Source organism: Protopterus annectens, chromosome 1.part1 (genome assembly GCF_019279795.1).
Source record: "Protopterus annectens isolate FY-2018-M chromosome 1.part1, PAN1.0, whole genome shotgun sequence".
Lineage (NCBI taxonomy): Eukaryota > Metazoa > Chordata > Ceratodontiformes > Protopteridae > Protopterus > Protopterus annectens.
Genome location: NC_056726.1, coordinates 1,972,050,246 through 1,972,069,456, shown reverse-complemented (window position 1 = coordinate 1,972,069,456; position 19,211 = coordinate 1,972,050,246). Strand labels below are relative to the sequence as shown.

General features: G+C 39.8%; 1 protein-coding gene across 1 annotated transcript in view; it reads right to left on the bottom strand.

Moving 5' to 3' along the window:
* LOC122813118 (uncharacterized protein KIAA1841-like) overlaps positions 1-17,394 on the bottom strand; it is a 1,352,705-nt gene extending 1,335,311 nt beyond the window's left edge. The window contains exon 1 of the mRNA XM_044085254.1: positions 17,170-17,394. Coding sequence (XP_043941189.1) covers positions 17,170-17,392 — 223 coding nt within the window. The 5' untranslated portion in view covers positions 17,393-17,394. The remainder of the gene's footprint in view (positions 1-17,169) is intronic.
* Positions 17,395-19,211: the final 1,817 nt, after the last annotated feature.

Genomic DNA, 19,211 nt, shown 5'->3' with positions numbered 1-19,211 from the left:
AAATAAATGTATTACGGTTTTTAGGGAAATCAGTTATGGAATTAAGACTGCTATCTTGATCTGAGGGACACTGGAAGGAGAGTTAGTAGCTGTCTACAAAGTAGTAGTTAATTCTGTTTATGGTGAACAATTAAAAAGCTTTAAAATTAGGGTCACCAGGAATCTGCTTTGAAATGAGAAGGACCCTGTACTCTTCCCTCATCAGGTCTATAATAAGAGTAAAACATTCCCTCTGGTATGTTCCCTTCCAAACATCTGCAGCAATTGAAGAGACCACAAAGGTTCCTTATGAAGAAAATTCAGGGTCTTCAAGATCTGTCTTATGCGGAGAGACTGAAATCATTGGCACTTTACTCTGTGTGTCATACAGCCTGCTCAGAGACTACCTGTGCCTTGCATATAGAACAATCTCTGACCCAGCTTTAATGCAAATACTGCAAATTTGCAAGTCAAATGGCACACAGGTTACTTGCTCAAAGGACCTTAACCTGGTTTGTGACATCAACAGAACTTGCTGGAGGGACAGATTTGTCTCACAGAGGTTGCCCCACCTTTGGAACAAGCTTCCTATTCATGTTAAACAAAGCCCCTCTTTGGCCCTATTTAAGTGCAGTTTGGACAACTGGATGGGCAACTAGAACGTCACCCCAGGGGTTCTGTGTGCCTCTTGAACAGAGACAATAAGGGCTGATTTTACTGCCTGCTTGAACCAGCCTAGTAACCTCCTATGATCCCATGAAAAAAGGCCAACACTCCTCCCCCTCAAGTTCCCCATAGGATGTTAAAGTGTAGTAAGGTGCTATAACAATCAAAACAGCAATTCAATTTAAATTTAACAAAGTAAAACAAAAACCAAAGCATAAAAGTCATAAGACATTGTACATAATCATCACAAGAAATCAACTAGATACACTTTTAGCGCCAGTCTAAAGCTGGCAAGTGTGTGACACTCCCAAAACCACCATGAAAGTCAGTATTTTATGAGATAATTGATAAATTGGCAGTAATTAAGAAGGTGCTATACAAGGATGGCTATTTTGTATGTGTTTTATTCCATGAAGGTGTTTTTACCGAGGCGCTACAATAAAGGATTATATCAGTGGCTGTTTTCTATGTTTGGAGTCCTACACATTAGTATCCTGTTGTATCCAGAACCTGGAAAGTTGCCTGTTCAGAGGGTAGGCAAACAGATCTGCTTGAGAAGCACCCTTCTAGCAGATAATGTCCAAAAAGCCCTTTCCATGCAGTATCCATTCATGAAAATCTTCCCTGGACCTGGTCAGGTTGTCTACAACAAGACTGTGCTCTGAGCAAAGGTAAACTGCCTGAATGAGAAGATGATGGTGGATCGCAAATTCTCAAACCAGAAGAGCTAGTATGCAAAAAAGGTATGATTTTGTTCCTGCGTGTTTGTTCATGTGCCTGCTTGTTTGTTCATGTACCATACTGCAGTGGTGTAGGAGAGAACCTGGAACCCAAAGGGAATAAAAGCTTTGAAGATAAAAGCAAGCCCTCTTTCTTTGATATTGATGTTGCCCTCCAGTTGTATGGGAGACTACATTCCCTGGACTCCGATATTGTTTGAATATGATCCTCATCCCAGATCTGAGGTATCTGTATACAGCTCCTGAATGAGGAAAAGAGCTTGAAAAGGTAGGCCTGGATTCAGAGATATCCAGTTTGTCCACCACAGAACTTCCTGTTTGAGACAAGGCAAGAGAGGAATGAGAAACTCTAGAGGACGATAATGTTGAAGCCAGACTGTCTTTAGAAACGACTGAAGCTTGCTCATGTAGAGTCTGGAAAAATGAACCACAGGAATAATGAAAGCCATGAATCCCAGAGCCCAAAGAATCTCTCCTGCACACACCACTTGAAAAAAAAGAAAAACTGGTAGAAAGTTGTCAAGCAGGTGACCTTGGGAGGAGAAATAAAAGCCATCATAGGCAAGGTCTAAATCTTGGACCCCAGGAAACCTTAATCCACAGAAGGAATCATAACATTTTGAGACCAAGAGTAAGCCACACACTTTACAGCAGAAACATGACAGTGTCATGACAAAGTCAGGATTCAAAAGTATATTGGAAACATGACAAAGTCAAGATTCTGAAGAAGTTTATGGGAAGGAGCTCGAATGAGGTGGTCATCCAGATAGGGAAAAAACTGGATATAACAGAGTATGCAGTAAGCTATGACCAGAGCCAGAGATTTGGTGAAGACTCAGAGTAAAAAGGCCAAAAAGCAGAGTAGAGAACTGATAATGTGAGGAAGAATCAGAAAACTGTAAAAATGTCCTGAAGACAGGGTAAACATGAATGTGACAATAAGAATCCTGACAAGACAGGCCTGTGGAAGCAGCAAGGGGAACAGGGACTGGAGAGAACATTTTAACAGAGGGGACAGTCAGAAAAGGTTGGGGGTAGGAGATGTACAGAAATGGTCCCTAACAGCTCTCATTCCTGGGAGCCAGAATCATCCTGGAATAAAACCCTGTGGCTGTCGGTGGGGGTGGGGGGGGGGTTGAACAAGCCGAGTAGTTCTTTGAGCACAAAAGGTCCAGAAGAAGTAGAGGAAAATTAGGACATGGGCAAAATGGAAGCTGACGAACCCCTGAAAAGGCTGAAAATGGCAGAAGGCATTTCCAAACCATGAAGTAACCTTTTTGTATTATGAAAAGAACCTGGGCATTTGTGGCAATCTGATGCCAGCTGGGGTAGGGCAGAGATAACCAGACAGAAAAAGTAATCTGTCCAACAAACAGGAAAAGATAAACATCAAATAGAAGCAGATTTGTCAAGAAAAGAGGGCTTCAGACTCCTAGAATCCTGAATGGAGTGTTGTCTGAAAAACGTCCTTTTGTAAGATTTCTTAAGGCATGCTTCTATTGTCTCTGCAGAAAGGAAGACAAAGGATAATTTGTTTGAAACACAGGGATGGGGAAAAATCTGTTTGAGGTCCTGAATTTCAATTTTAAACCATAATTATAAATGTTTATGTCTATACTAGCTACTAGAATGGCACAGGTGTTTCCAAAATCTATAGCATTTGGCTACATTAAAAAGAACAATTATGATCCAGAGGGAAGTAGAAGTTAAGAAAATAATGCTGTTTTTACTGGATCTTAATGCAGGGAAAGCACCTGACAGAGTAGACTGCAATTTTATTTGAATTCCCTTATACTATAAGGTTATTTAGGGGGATATAGGAGGGAATGAAGGTAAAAATTAAAGTAGGAGGGCTCCTTTCTGAAAAAAAATAATGTGTTTGAACTGAAGAACCAAGCAGGGGTGCCCTCTTTTTCCTTTGTTAAATGCTTTATATTTAGAGTAGCCGACAAAGTAAATAATAGATTCAGAAATGCAAAGATATCATTGGTATGGTAATCAAGAAAAGCTGGCTATATTTGCAGACATCATCTTGTACCTGATAAATTCAGTAAAGGACATCTCCGTGTTCTAGAATATTTGAGGATAAGTTTCAGGTCTTTTCAGGATTTAAAATGAATGAAAAATCAATAAAAGTCTATAGCAATGAATTATGTACACATACATAAATTGGTTTATCAATACTCATATTTATGCAGACATAAGATAAATTTTGAGTATGGATTAAAAAGGCTACTATTATGTTAGTTATGATATGTAGGAAGTGACTAAACAAAAGATAATACAAAAACTGAGAAAATGTAAGCTCTTTTTATAGATGCTGGATAGTAAGACATGAGCAGCGAAAATGCTTTTAGTCCCTTTAGTTTTATATACCAAAGGAGAAGCTGTGGATAATAATAATAAAGAACTGGATGAATTTATCTGGAGGGAAAAGACCAAGAGTTATTGGGATAAGCTTAATTCTTCCAACAGAAGGAGGTGGTTTAGGATTACCTGATTTGAATGGTATTTTAGAGCTACACAGTTAAAGTTCATATAAATAACAAAGTAGATGGTACAATTCAAAATAGAGAGAATGACAAAGTGGGGGGTTAAGAAATAGCTTGAGAGTTTAGCTGCAGATCTTTAAGGAGAATAACCATAAAGAATATTATATTCATAAAGTAGCATAAAGTAGTTTAAGAAGTAAGCCAACACAAGAATGGAGAAATTAAATTTCACCATTAGAGATGACTGCAACTAGGGATGAAGAAAATAGGTAAGAGGGGACTAGAATTTCTGAAGAAAACTGGCAATGGCACCAAGCTATTGGGAGCAAATAACTAGAGAGGGAAAGGTATCAGTGGGATGAGGCCAAGTTGATATTTGGACTGCAGGCTACAGACTGAGAAAGGGATAGGGGAATCTTTAAGTGAAAGACCAGCTATGGTGGAGTATTTAGTTGAATATAGGACATATACGTGGATACTGCATGATAACTATTAAGAATCAGAGGAGATTAGAAAAGATTAAGGAAAGAGACCAAACAAGCAATTTACAAGAGACCAATGGAAGGACATATGTGCAACTCTCAAGTATGCAACAAAGTCCAGAAGGTTAGGATCTTTCCTTTAAAGTGTTTGTATAGTTATTTTTGTACACTAAACAGAATTCCAAGAATTCTTCCTCAGGTAGATAGCAAATGTTGGAGGTGTGATGGGGAAGAAAGAGGCAAATGGGAACATATGTTTTGGGATAGTAATAAGTTGGCAGATTTTAAAATTCCCTACAAAGTACTCTGTCAGAGATATTGGGTAAGCAAATGGCTATAACCAACAGAAAATCTTTTGAACTGGGACAAAGGATTTGAATTACCTAGCCATAGTAAGGTCTTAAGTTTAATTTTATTGTCTGTAAAAAAGCAATTACTAGAAAATGAAAATCAAAGTCTAAAACCAACTGTATTCAAAGTACTGAACATTATAAAAAAAGAAACACAAACTAAAACAGGGATCTTTAGAAAAGGGAAGGAACAAGTTACATATAAATAAATGGAAATTGTGGGAAAAATACATGCAGAAAAATGTTCAAGGAGTAGGAGTGAAGTTTAAAGAGAAATAAATCTGGGTGTCATCTACATAACCATGGTACACAGCAAATCTTTTTCCCTCATTATACCTCAAAATGGACGCACTGAAAAAAGGGGGCCCAAAAAACATTGTGGGGAAAAATACATGCAGAAAAATGTTCAAGGAGTAGGAGTGAAGTTTAAAGAGAAATAAATCTGGGTGTCATCTACATAACCATGGTACACAGTAAATCTTTTCCCCTCATTATACCTCAAAATGGACGCACTGAAAAGAGAGGGCCCAAAAAACATACAGAATCCCACAATCAAGATAGTAAGATGATTTCAGAATAGATCCCATATGTATGGTTTGATAAGTTGAAAACCAGTCAAGAACAGTCTATGAAATTCCAGATAGAGTGTAAATGCTCTATTAAGATAGCAAGAGTCATAGTGGAAAAAGCAAAAGACAGATCCAGGAGGATCAGCACTGTATAGTGCCTCTGGTATCTCACCATAAGGAGTTAAACTATTCTACATAATGCAGTTTTAGTTCTATGGTGCATATGAAAGCTTGGCTGAAAGGTTTCAAGCTGCCTGCAAACAACGTTCTCAATATATTTACCTAAAAATGGTAAAGTACAGATTGAGAGCAATTATTTGAGAGCAATTATTTAAGTTACCTGTATCAATAGATGGTTTCCTGATGTTTGGATTACCAGAGCTTCTTTCAAGGCAAAGAGAGAAATCCCTTCCATCAAAGATAATACAGGATCCTATACAATTATTGGACCAAATCCATCAAGGCTGCAGGAACCAGTCTAAATAGAGAAGGATCTAGTCTGCAAGTTGTTGGTTGCACACTCAACAATGGCAGTGAAGTCATGAAAATATGGAAGAAAGAACAAAAACTCTAAGTTAATAGGAGGGCACACTGCATTAACCTTGGTGTCAGTCAGAGAGAGAGCAGACATAATGGAAGCTATCTTATCAGTGAAAAAAATGTAGCAACAGCTCACACTCAGCAGTGGACAAATCTCTTCTGGTGGCCAAGCAACTTGAGCTGTACAGCCTCCCCACCACCTAAAAGCATGCAGCTGGTTGATTAGCTGTTGGGGAGATTTCCATTGAACGATATTCCATATTTCTGGGGGGAAGTCGCCAACACCCATCAAGCTCAAGCTTGTCACTCCAAGGGCCAGCCTGATGCCAAAGATGCTCCAACCTGTGCCCAGCTTTATGTATGGTACGAAGAGAATAATCAAAGTTCATATATCTTTGTAGAGACACAGCAAACAAGACAAGACTTCTGGCTGAGGTGTCCAAGGCATGGCAGATGGAACTATTACACACCTCCATCAAGACTTGCACAGAATCAGCACCACCATCCAATTGTAACAAAGGGAGAGCACAAGAAAACATATCATCAGTGATCATAGATTGAGCACTTCCCTTGGTTGAAGGTTGGGATGTCTCAAATTAAGCAGAGCTAACTCGAAGTGAACAATGAAGTAGTCTGACCACAAGACTGGCTCCACCACTAGCGTCAAGGAGACCAAATCCAGTACATGTCCAAGCTTAAGTATCGCAGAAGTAATGACCTGAGCAAAGCAAAACCCTTCATAATAAAACTGAAGTCATTGGCAAGAGACAATGATTCATCTTCATCATCTCACATATTGAACCATAATAGACTGATGGCCCAATACGTCAATAAGGAAATCTGTGAACTCCTGAAGAAATATCCCCAGGCAATCTCATGGACAGTAAATGAAGAGAAACCTGTAACCTGTTCCTGCAACTAGGGCATGTTCAAGAGGAGAAGATGTCTAGTGTTCACTTTTCAGTCTGACCCTGTTACTGCACACCAAAATCACTGCCCTAGAAGGGGTAGCGTTGGGGATGTGTTTTACCAAGATTCCATATGGAACAGAAGTAGCCAAATGTGGACCAAGATTCTCATCAAGCTAATTCTCTGCTATTGACACTAAATTAACTACCATGTTTAGTGCAAATGAACAGAGCATAACAATACAGCTTTTGGGGTGAGATAGAGAAAAGAGGGTCCCTACTAGCTGCCCTTGATGATTTCAAGAGACCCAGGGTACTGTCATGAGACAAGACCCCCTTACAGTTACGCTCAGGGAAATGAACACCCCAATACAGAGACAGTATTTGTCCTGGGGAGGCTCACAAACTGGCTCCTATGCCCACCTTGATGATTGCGCAAAATATGGTGATGTCTGCACAACTGGAAAACCTTAACTGGTAGACTTGACAAGACAAAAGTACACAAGATCAGTAATAACATTTGTCTAGAACAGACACGCTTAAGATGGCTTATAGATTAGCATAGTAAAATGGCTTAAGATTACAGGAAAAATCCACAGATAAATGAAATTAATAGATGCCTACAGATAGATAAAAGTAAAAACTTGACACAATCAGCATGTGAAATAACCTACAAACTTCCCATGAACATGATAAAACATTACAAAGATGATCCAGTCCTTTAAAAACAGTTCACACAAAATCCAATTCAAAAATCAGGTGAGGAATGGAGTGCAAAATACCTTGTGAGGCCCAGTTCACAGCAAATATAAGATCAACTGTATAGTTGAAATAAGGCAAATTTTATACATGGACAGCACAAATGTCCCTGGTCCCACTGTGTCCCAATCTCAGTAAAAATAGTCTTCCTGAACTAAACTGAACTAAACTGTAGTCGATGTTTAACATTTTACAACAAAAAGAAACATTTTTGACACACACAAAAAAACAACCCAACAAATGCAACAAAAAGTTTAAATTAATAAGGACCTAAAATTAAAGCTTACAGATGTTAAGAATATGAAAATAAATCAGAAGATAAAAACAATAAGAACAATTATTACAAATATGTAGATAGAAAAATAAGACCAACACACAATCTGTATCTTGAAAGATAACAATAGTCTACTTTGTAATCCCATGGCAATTGCCAATGCATTCAATCAATATTTAGTTACTGGAGGTAATACTATTTTTAATAATAGAAACAACATTCTATGGTATGATATTCTGAGCAAAAACCTCTGCCCTTACAGTAGTGTTATGTCACTCAGGCACTACATTGTATTAAAGCAAAATCAATCTCCCAATGATGTTGTTACACAGTAACAGAGAATTAATTTCACCAGTCCTTAAAGGCTTGGGGCCATGAATTTGGAAAAACTCACTTGATAAGATCGGTGCTTCAGAACACTGAGACGAAATTCAAAATTCTGAAACATCGAGGATTAAAGAAACAGCAAATACCTACTGCTAATTGTATATACCAAATGCCCCTACTCCCACTGTCCCACAATCTCAGTAAAAATAGTCTTCCTGCATTAAAATGAAGTCAGTTTTTCAGACAGTTGTCAATTTTAGCAAGTCAACGTTCTGAAACATCAATTGAATGGGAGCTATATTAGAAAGGCAATAGTTATCAGACTGAAAATTACAGACCAACCAATCAGCCTGACATCAGTCTTGAGCAAATAATCCAAATGCTGCAGTGTCAAAATTATTAGAAATAAACCATTTTAAAGCCCAAGACTTCTCCCCAGTATAGCTGTTATAAAGGAAAAAATCAACATTATCAAATCTAATAGAATTTTAAGAACAAATATATGCTTCAGAAATTGGCCTACCATCAGGTGTAACATTTCTATCTTGCACAGTTTTTTAAATGCTATAATTTTTATTTATTTATTTTATATTTGTTGACCGAGATAGTCCGACTGGATTCATGTCCATTTTCAGCGGAGGTCTGGGGAGAAAAGCTCCAAGGTAAACAGATGCAATAAAAATAATTAAAACATATTATAACTATGGTATTGACAAAGAATACATAAGGAAACATGAACAGACAAGTTCAACAGGTTAGAGTTACACCCTGGTAACAGTCGGGTAAATTCAACAGTAATTTGATTAATAGATTTTTCACATTCTTGATGAGAGTTAGCCAGGCTTGTTGCAGTGGCAAAGCCAGTTTAGTGCCAGATGTTCTTTGAGTCTAGTTTTAAATTGGCCTAGGGAGGACAGCAAAGTAATATCAGCTGGAAGTGAGTTCCAGGCTCTAATGACTGCAGAGTTTGCAAAGAGGGAATCACAGGCTGCATTGCTAATTTTGATTGTATGAATTAGTAGTCTGTTCAAGGATCGAAGTAGTTGCGGATTGTTATAGGGGGTGATAAGACTTTTAAGTGCCGGAGTATTATCCGGATTATAAAGGATTTTATTAGCCATAATCAGAAGGTTATATTGGATTAGACTGGGAAGTTCAAGCCACCCAAGCTGGTTAAGACTGATGCAGTGGTGTGTCCTAAAAGGCAGGCCAGTGGCAAACCTGGCAATGTGATTATAACAGGTTGACAGTCTATTAAGTACAGTCTTGTTTAGATTAGAGAGGATGCATATAGAAGTACTCAAAGTAGATGAGTGTGAGCTATGGCAATTTTGGCTGGAGGGGTTAGGAAGGCTTTTATTCTGTACATTGACCCTAGTTTTTTATTGAAGGCTTTGATCGATTGGCTTACATGTAGGTTGAATTTTAGGTTATTATCAATAATGACACCTAATAGCTTTGTAGATGGGTCAGGGGAGATTATTGTGCCATCATTTGCATTTATGGTAAAGGTAAAAGCAGCAGACCTTTGTGTTAGTGAGAATAACAGCATTTTAGTTTTTTGGGATTTAGTATCAATCAACGTTCAGAGAGCCAGTTTTCTATAGTATTAAAGGTGGACTGGGTAGCAGACCATAAATCTGTAGGAGATGTAGCTGAGCAAATAAGGGTGGAGTCATCATATACTGCCACATAAATAAAACAGAAGATGGATCTGTAGTAGTACATGGAAGCAATTATCTGAGTACTTTACAGTGAAAGTGGGTCTTCCTCAGTGATCATTATTTGGTTATACCTCGTTTAACACAGTGTTTGCCACTACTCCAAAAAATAAATTTTACTGGATAAGCAAATATGCAGATGACCTAAAGGTAAGCTTTGCTATCTCTAATAATAACAATGTTTGAATTAATTAACTTCTACATATCAGAACTCTGCTCTTGGCCTGTTTCAAATTCAGTATGGACAAATGCCAAGCGATGTACTTTAGCACACCTAAAATTAGATATCCAATTTCTCTGAAGACAGCTGTTTTACCTTAAGATGTCTTCAGGAAGGTATAATCATTGGTAATGTTAACCCGTGAAAAGTACAGTTTTGTACCTACCATAAATGTAGATGTTCGAAGATCCACATTGCTGCAGTCCTTACATATGGGTAGTCCGCTGTCCTCGGTCGGCCCGAATACCAAAGTATTAGGCTGACGTCGGTCATGGGCGCTCAGATCTGACATCATAGCGTCAGGGTATAAAAGCGCATGACCGACGTCATATCCTCAGTCTTTTCTTGCCCCAGATGTCAGAAGGCCCTAAAAAGAAAGGCCACAGCCCAAAAACAGGATGCCTCCCAAAAACATGCCCAACAACAACCATCACCCAAACCATATAACCATGCCAAACTACAGAGAGGAAGGAGGGTGGGTAAATTGGACTGCAGCAATGTGGATCTTCGAACATCTACATTTATGGTAGGTACAAAACTGTACTATGTTCTTCGTCTCACATTGCTGCAGTCCTTACATATGGGTAGAATCCCAAAGCAGAGGTAAAGGGAGGATGGCAAAATCATAAAGCATTAGGGGCTGCTAAAATGCCCTGTAATATAGCAGTGGCAAATCCAGCCCTAGACTTAGAATAAAGAGGAAGGTGGTAATGCTTGGAAAAAGTATGTACTGAACTCCAAGTGGCTGCTTCCAAAATATCTTTTGTAGCTACCCCCCTTAGAAAGGCAGTAGAAGTGGCAGTAGCTCTAGTGGAATGAGGTCTGATTCCAGCCAGAATCTCCTTACCATGATGGGAATAACAGAAAGAAATACAAAACCCAATCCATTTAGAAATAGTTTGTTTTGAAACAGGTTTTCCCTGAGAACCCAAAGCAAAAGAAACAAACAACTGCTGAGACTGCCTGAACCCCTTGGTTCTGCTCAAATAATAATGTAACTGCCTGTGAATATCCAAAGTATGCAAAATCTTCTCCCCTTTATTTTGAGGGTTTGCATAAAAAGTAGGCAAATGAATAGTTTGGTTCAAGGCCACACTAGAAATCACTTTAGGCATAAAGGAAGGATTAGTACGCAAAGATACCCTATCCTTATGAAAAATCAGGAAAGGTTCCACTGCCATAAGGGCCTGTAATTCAGAAACCCTTCTTGCAGAGGTAATGGCCAACAAAAAAGCAGTCTTCCATGATAAATACTTTAACTCGGCAGTAGCTGCAGGCTCAAAAGGTTGTAGAGTAAGCTTTTCCAACACAAAATTGAGATTCCAAGCAGGAGTAGGAGCTCTACGTGGGGGTCTTATGTTCTTTGCCCCTCTAAGAAATTGCTTAAACAAAGGGAGGGAAAATAAAGGAGGGTCACAGTCATAGTGAGCAGAAATGGCTGCAGCATGAACCTTTATCGAGGAGAAAGACAAACCCTTGTCCAATAACTCAGTAAGATATTGAAGAGAAACACTTAAATCAGGCTTGGAAACATCAAAGTCCTTCGCTTTGCTCCAAAGAAAAAATCTCCATTTATCAGCGTAAACTTTCCTTGTACTAGGCCTTCTGGCCTCCAAAATAACATTCAAAACTTGTTGTGGAAGCTGAGACCCTCCAGGGTCTAAAACAGAATATGCCAGGCTGTGAGATGCAGAGACTGAATCTTGACATTGAGGAAGTGATTGCCCTCCTGAGACAAAAGATGCGGAATCAAAGGCAGAGGCCATGGAGGCTCCCGTACCAAACTCCTCAGTAGTGGGTACCAGTGCTGTCGAGGCCAATCCGGCGCTATCAGAATCATGGATGGCTTGTCTATTCTGGCCTTCAGGAGTACCTTGGGAATGAGAGGCAGAGGTGGAAAGGCATAGACATGAAGATTGTTCCAACTGAATGACAGAGCATCCACCTTCCAAGCTGTGGGATGAAACATTTTTGTGCAAAACTTTGGCAACTGGTAATTTAGTGGGGAAGCGAACAGATCTATGTCTGGAGTCCCCCATAACACTGTCAACTTTTGAAACACATGAGGATCCAGTTTCCACTCGTGAGGATCCACAATTTGTCTGCTCAACACATCCGCTAAGGAGTTCTGTGCTCCTGGTAGAAACCTTGCCTGAAGATTGAGGTGTAAACTGAGAGCAGTCTCCCACAAAATCATCGCTTGCCTGCAAAGAGGGTACGAATGGGTTCCCCCTTGCTTGTTGATGTACCACATGACAGTAGTGTTGTCTGTTTGAATCAACACCTGTCCTGGGTGAAGTAAATCCTTGAAAGCCATCAATGCAAATTGGACTGCTAACATCTCCTTCAAGTTGATATGCAAATGTTGAAGTCTGACAGGCCACGTGTCTTGCACCCATTTTCCATTGAGGTGTGCTCCCCAAGCCTTGTCCGAGGCATCTGTCGTTAGAATCTGACTCGCCTCTGGTCGGGTCACAGAGAGTCCCTTTGTTTAGGTGACATTCCTGAGCCCACCACAAAAATTCTTTCTGAATGCAAGGTATTATCTGAATGACAGTGTCTAGATCTTGGCAGTGTTGTGTCCATACATTTTTGAGATACCATTGAAGCTTCCTCATATGCAGTTTGGCATTGGGAAGCACCAGAATACAAGATGCCATGAACCCCAAGGCTTGAAGGACTGTCTTTGCAGTCAGCCTGGACTGTAGAGACATTTGATGGAAATAAAGAGAAAGGCTTCTTTGTTTGTCCGGGTCAAAAGGCCATCTGGGAAGCTGTATTCAGTCTCACACCCAGAAAGCACATGTCCTGAGAGGGTACTAGACTGGACTTTGTTTCGTTCACAGAATACCCTAGGCATCTTAACACTACCATCACATACTGTAGATGATGCAGAAGTTCGTCTTTGTGTTGTGCAATAATCAGGCAATCGTCCAAATAAGGATAAATCTGTATTCCTTTTAACCTGAAAAAGGCTATCACTGGAGCCAGAACCTTTGTGAACACTCTGGGCGCAGTAGATAAGCCAAAGGGCAATGCAGAGAACTGATAATGTAAATTTCCAGCCCGAAAGCGCAGGTACCTCCTGCAACTGGGCCTGATAGGAACATGAAGATAAGCCTCTTTGAGATCCAGAGTTACCATCCAGTGATCTTTTCCCAACAGAGGTAAAAGCTGTTGTAACGTCAGCATTTTGAACTTTGGAATGTCCAGATAAGTGTTGAGGATAGATAAATCCAAAATTGGTCCCCACGTGTTCCCTTTCTTTGGTACTAGAAACAGGCGAGAATAAAATCCTAGTCCCACTTCTGACAGAGGAACTGGCTGTATAGCTCCTATTTGAAGAAGTAAAGAAATCTGCTTGTGAGCCTCTATCCTTTGCCGAGGAGGAACGTCTGGCATGCCTTTGAAAGGAGGCAATGTATGGAAATAGAACTTGTAGCCTCGGTTTATAATGTCCAATACCCATTTGTCCTGCGTGACTAAAAGTCAGTTTTGCTTGAAGAGTGCTAATTTTCCTCCCAAAGGAGCTGCCAGGGAAGAAGAATCTGGCAGCTGAAAATGCAGGTCATTGGGCCTGTTTACGAAAGGACTGGCCCCTGCCCTCACCTGCAGATTGTGCAGGTGAACTCCAAGTTCTAGGCCTGAATGTACTGTGAGCTCTGCCCCTGCCACGTCTAGATCTACCCCTAGACTGAGAATCAGAAGAAGGTAGGTCCACCCCTTAGTAGGCCAATTTCTACTAAACTTCGGAGGTTGCACCTGCAAAAAATCTTTAACAGTCTGCATAGACTTAAGCCTTGTCTTCCATTTTCTTCAAAACCGACTCCACAGGGGGACCAAACAAAACTTCAGACTGTAAAGGGGCATCCAGAATTCTAGTTTTAACATGCTCAGACAAATTCTGATCCTTAAGCCAGGCGTGCCTACGAAGAACTGATCCAGTGGCAGCCACCCTAGAAGAGGCCTGTACAGCATCAAAACCACACTGCAAAGAATGCTTACCCACCTGTTCAGAGACATGTACTAAATCCTGCAATTCTTTACACTCTATGCCCTCTGCCAAAGCATCCACTTTAGATTTTAGCTGAGAAAGGAGGAAATTCTGATACTTCAACATATGAAACTGGCAATTTAAAGCCCTCATTGCTAAAGTAGAAGAGGTATACACCTTCTTACCCCATCTATCCAAAGCTCTAGCTTCCTTATCTAGAGGAACCGGATTCTTTACAACAGAAGCTCTAACACCCTTAGGCCCCTGACTAATAGTCTCTGGGTCCGCCCTAGGACTCATACAGATATTTATGAGCCTCAGGCACCCTGTAATACCTGTCCGGTTTAACTGGCGCAGGAGGCAAAGAATCTGGATTAAGGGAAGCCTCCGAGAAAACATCTTGAACAACATCCAAAACAGGAGGTATAGCCAAGGGTCTATGCTGTGGTAAAAACAAGAATTCCCTAAGCCTCTTTCGTGAATCAGAGAAATCCTGTCCTTCCCACTTAAAATGCTCCCTCATGGAATGCAGAGTTTCTGAAAATGAAAAATCCTCTGGAGGAGAAGCAGAAGGAGTGGAATCCTCTGCATCAGAATCGAATAAGGGGAAAATCTTGAATATCTTCAGCAGAAGAGTCTGAGTCGTCTGAGGCCTGATCCAAACTTTCCAACTCTGGCTCCACCCTGGGCCTCTTATCAGGAGGGGGCATAGAACCTCTAATTAAAGTAATCAAATCTTCTGCCATTTTAAGCATGTGCTTTTTAGGCACAGACCCTGAAGTACCTGGAGGGACACCAGAGGAAGGCAAAACAGACCTACCCTTAGAAGAAGCCTTAGAAATAGTAGCAGAAGGCCTAACCACCTTAGGCATAGAAGGGAGAACAGTAACCTGAGAGGCCCCTTCAGCTTGACCTGACTCCTGTGAGGCCACATCCTGCAAAATCAAAGTTTCCCCTGAGACTCAACAGAAACTTCAGCCGGATCCACCTGCTCCACTGTAGCTTCTGCAGGACCGGCGTCCGAAACGGACGAATCAACCTGTCTAGGTTTCAAGGATTTGTCTTTGCGCTTCGTGGAAGCGGGCGTCGGAGGATCCGACGGCATATTATAATTACACCGCTTACCAAAGACTAACCTAGCATAATCTAACCTTCTTTTTATAGTGCGCTTATTAAACCTAGCACAAAACCGACACCCGACTACGTCGTGGTCCGGTCCCAAACAAGGAATGCAAAGAGAGTGATAATCCCTCTGCGGTATCTGTTTCCCACAAGAAATACAATTATTCACTTTTTCTGACATCCGGAATTAACCGAGGCAAGAAAAAACAAAAATATTCCCCAACGGGGTACTTAGCCCAACTTGGTTTCGGTCTGAAACTCAGAATACGAAAATTTCAGAACGCCGAACGGCACTTGCAACGCTGCTTCTGCATCGGACCATGCGGCAAAAAAGACTGAGGATATGACGTCGGTCATGCGCTTTTATACCCTGACGCTATGATGTCAGATCTGAGCGCCCATGACCGACGTCAGCCTAATACTTTGGTATTCGGGCCGACCGAGGACAGCGGACTACCCATATGTAAGGACTGCAGCAATGTGAGATGAAGAACATCAACTTAGAATTTTGTTAAAGACCCTTGCAACAAAGGATAGTAACTATCTTACAGCCTTATACAAATTATATACAAGACTAATTTTAAAGTACAACAGTTCTGTCAACATACGAAGGAGCAAATAAAGTACGGAGTCTATGCAAAGGAGATTTACAAAACAGAATTTACCATTGCTTAATTTACATTATTCTGACAGGTGCAGGTACTTAAATTTATATAAGCTTCACTGCAGAAAACTTCTTTTGGCATATAAAGTGGTTCATACTGAAATCTTACAAGTGAATGATGAACTTTATATCACATGGGATCACCCATTACCAACAGTAGAAAAAAACTGTTGTGACAAAACTAGATATAGTAGTTCATGAAAACATTGAAAAAGTAGCATTGATTGTTGAAATTGCTATGCTCAATGACGACAGACTTGCGTACAGTGAGATATAAAGCCATAAAATGCCAGGATTTGCAGGCAGAAATGACAGCAATGTGGGAAGGAGGATACCCAGACGGTACCAATAGTAGCAGGAGCAACAGTTCTAATAAAAAATTTGCTACCAATACATGCAACTCTATATGAATTAAAGGATTCAATTCTGGGCACATTACAGGTACTGAGAAGAGCACTTTTGGCCAACAAAGATTGAAACAATACTAAGATTATGGACTTTAACTGAATCCTGACTTGGGAATGGGGTCCATTCCAAATGTGGTATTAGAAACCCAAAAGATTTGCAGAAATTAAACCTGGAGAAACCTTACAAACAATATTCAACATAGATCTATATCACAGTAAAATATCTCTTAGGAAAGTGATATGAAACGTCATGTAAAGCCGTTCAGAACTAGACTGAGAATCTTTCACAGGATTAAGAATCTCAAAGTTATGGGATAAATTACCACTGTATACCATATAGTGCAACTCTCATAAATCATTTAAAGTTAATCTAGATACACAGTCTAGATATTCAGTATATGATCCAGATTTGATAGAATCAGTGTTCCTAGTTGGTCTTTCGCCTGAAAACTGTTCTTGAATTTATCAGCTTATGAAAGTATATCCTAATTATTTGTTTCTGAAGAAGTTAGCTATTCTTTGAATTACTAAATTGCCCTCAAACATTGTAGTTCTGTTGACAGATGCCACCTGAATTCATCATTCAGGCTGGCTGCATCACTGAAGGACCTGCCCAAATGAACTCCAGGTTATAATGAACAGCAACAGAATATGTTAACACAGTTTGAAGACATACATAAGACCATCCTTAAATTCAGAACGATAAAACACAACATTACCATTTTGCTGTACACCATCCAACTTGCTAAGACAAATGACGTGATCCTTTCAACATCCTTTCCTATTAAATAACATGCACAATGAATATGCATCTTCAGGTGTAATATTGCTTCCATGAGATGGATTTTTGTATGTCATTAGACAGGCATCACTCACTCTAATTCTTTATGGCATTTTAATATTCTTAATTTTAATATACAATAGTGATGATTACCAGAATTTTGGGGCACCTTACCTAATCTGGGTTTTTCATTCTTCTCAGAATTCCTTTTAACATATCGTATTAGCCAGTCAAATATTTGAACATCACAGTGAACCGATATGTCAACTTCCTCATAACGCTGAGGATCCACAGACAAATATTCAGCAAAGTACTTCATCTCAGTGACCAAAAGATCTCGTGGGCAAACAAAGTCCTGCTTCAGATTTTTTGCTTCATCACATACATGGATCACCATGTTAGGCCTTAATGAAACAGACAAAAAAATAATCTTGACATTTTTGAATACTGGCATATTATATGCATAATTTAAAAAAAATTTACATTATCTACCCAAGTCTATAAAATTAAAATTCTGAAGTCATTACAATCAGAGGACTCACTGGAAGTACTACATAGGAACCTATGGTACACGATTTTATCTCAAGTGCAAACTTAATACGGTGTACACCAAAATGGCTGTTTCGTCTGGGTTGCCATGTGAAGCCAAAACATAGGAAGAAACTGGACTCTCTTCACAGTTATGCATGCAACACTGTCAACAGAGCAAAATTAATGTTCTGAGAAGCTTTATATATTTTAAATAATGTATGTACTCACCTTATCAACTGTTCTTGCTAGAAGATTAAGGCTATGAGCTGTTACTGTGCGACTGTGCAAATCATTGAATCAGACTGCTCTGGGACAACTGGAAAACCGGGCTAATCTCTTAAATGTCTCCTAGAGACAAAGCCTAGTTACTACCTATGAATCTAAAGTAAATTCTGGTGCATGCTCCTTCCACTGCATTATGCCATGGTATCATGCACCGAGTGAACAGAAAACACCTAGGACCTGGATCACTCTGGTCAGTCCATGTTCACTGAGTAAGCACAATCTACAACACAGAAAATATACAAGTTTACATACTTGGCCAGTTTACATGAAAATCCATCCTTCAGTCAAAGTAAAGAGAGGACATTAAGAGATGGGGTGAGGGCAGAAAGGTAATACAAACCCACTGCAGAATGCTTCTTCAGAGATTAAATGATACGATCAGTGCATGTCAGTCATATCTGATCAAAGCCTTCTGCAGGTTGCAGCTGCTGGAAAGAATCTCAAACAAAAAAAATAAAACATCCCAGTAAACTAAAACTAGGTGAAGGCCTATGGGAAAGGACCCAGACAGCCAACCCTTAAAGCAACGGGCCCAACTCTTGCAATTTCATTATCAAAATAAAAGCTTGAGGAAGATGTGTACAGATGAACAAGTGACCATAGCACAAATGTCCAGAATGTAGGCATTTTTGAAGCATGCACTGAAAGCATTCATGACTCAGTGGAGTGGTTCCAGACAGCAGCACTTTCTATCAGGTACTGCAACTAACAAGTCACTTGAGAAAGGTCTGCTTTGGCACTGCATTCAGTCTTCCTAAATTCAAGAACCCTTGTTAGACAAAACGGTTGCTTTTTCATTAAATCTCCAAAAGAATGGCAACAGAGACACAAGTGTAGCGATTACTGAGTATTTATAGATTAGATTATAGATTAGTACTAAGCTAACTGCCCTTGCGAGCCATTTTAAGCCTAGTCAGTTGTCCCTTGGGAGGACTCAAACCCTGCACCTTCTCCTTGCAAGGCAAACACCTTAACCATTAGGCCACCCACTCAACCTGAGTTTAGATAAACTTTCAGAAGGAAACATGTTTAGACATAAAGGAACCAGATTCTTATAAAGGCCCAAAATAGTGTTTTTTACAGTTAAGGACCTGAAGCTTGGAGATTCCCTAAACAGAAGTGATGATCATCAAGAATAGGGTCTTCCAAGAAATTAATTTCAGAGGGGTTAAAGCAGCTGTCTCTCATGAATAAAATGCATGTTTGTCCATTCTAAAACGAAATTCAAAAGAGGAAAAATAGTTCTTCAAAGATGGGGAAGAAATGTATTTAAAAAACATGGCTGTCTATATAGAGTCAATGATAATTATATAAATACAATTCCATTTTATACTGCAAATTCCAGATCAAACATACACAGCCACTGCTGCTACTACTAAGACAATCCTAATCAATGCAAG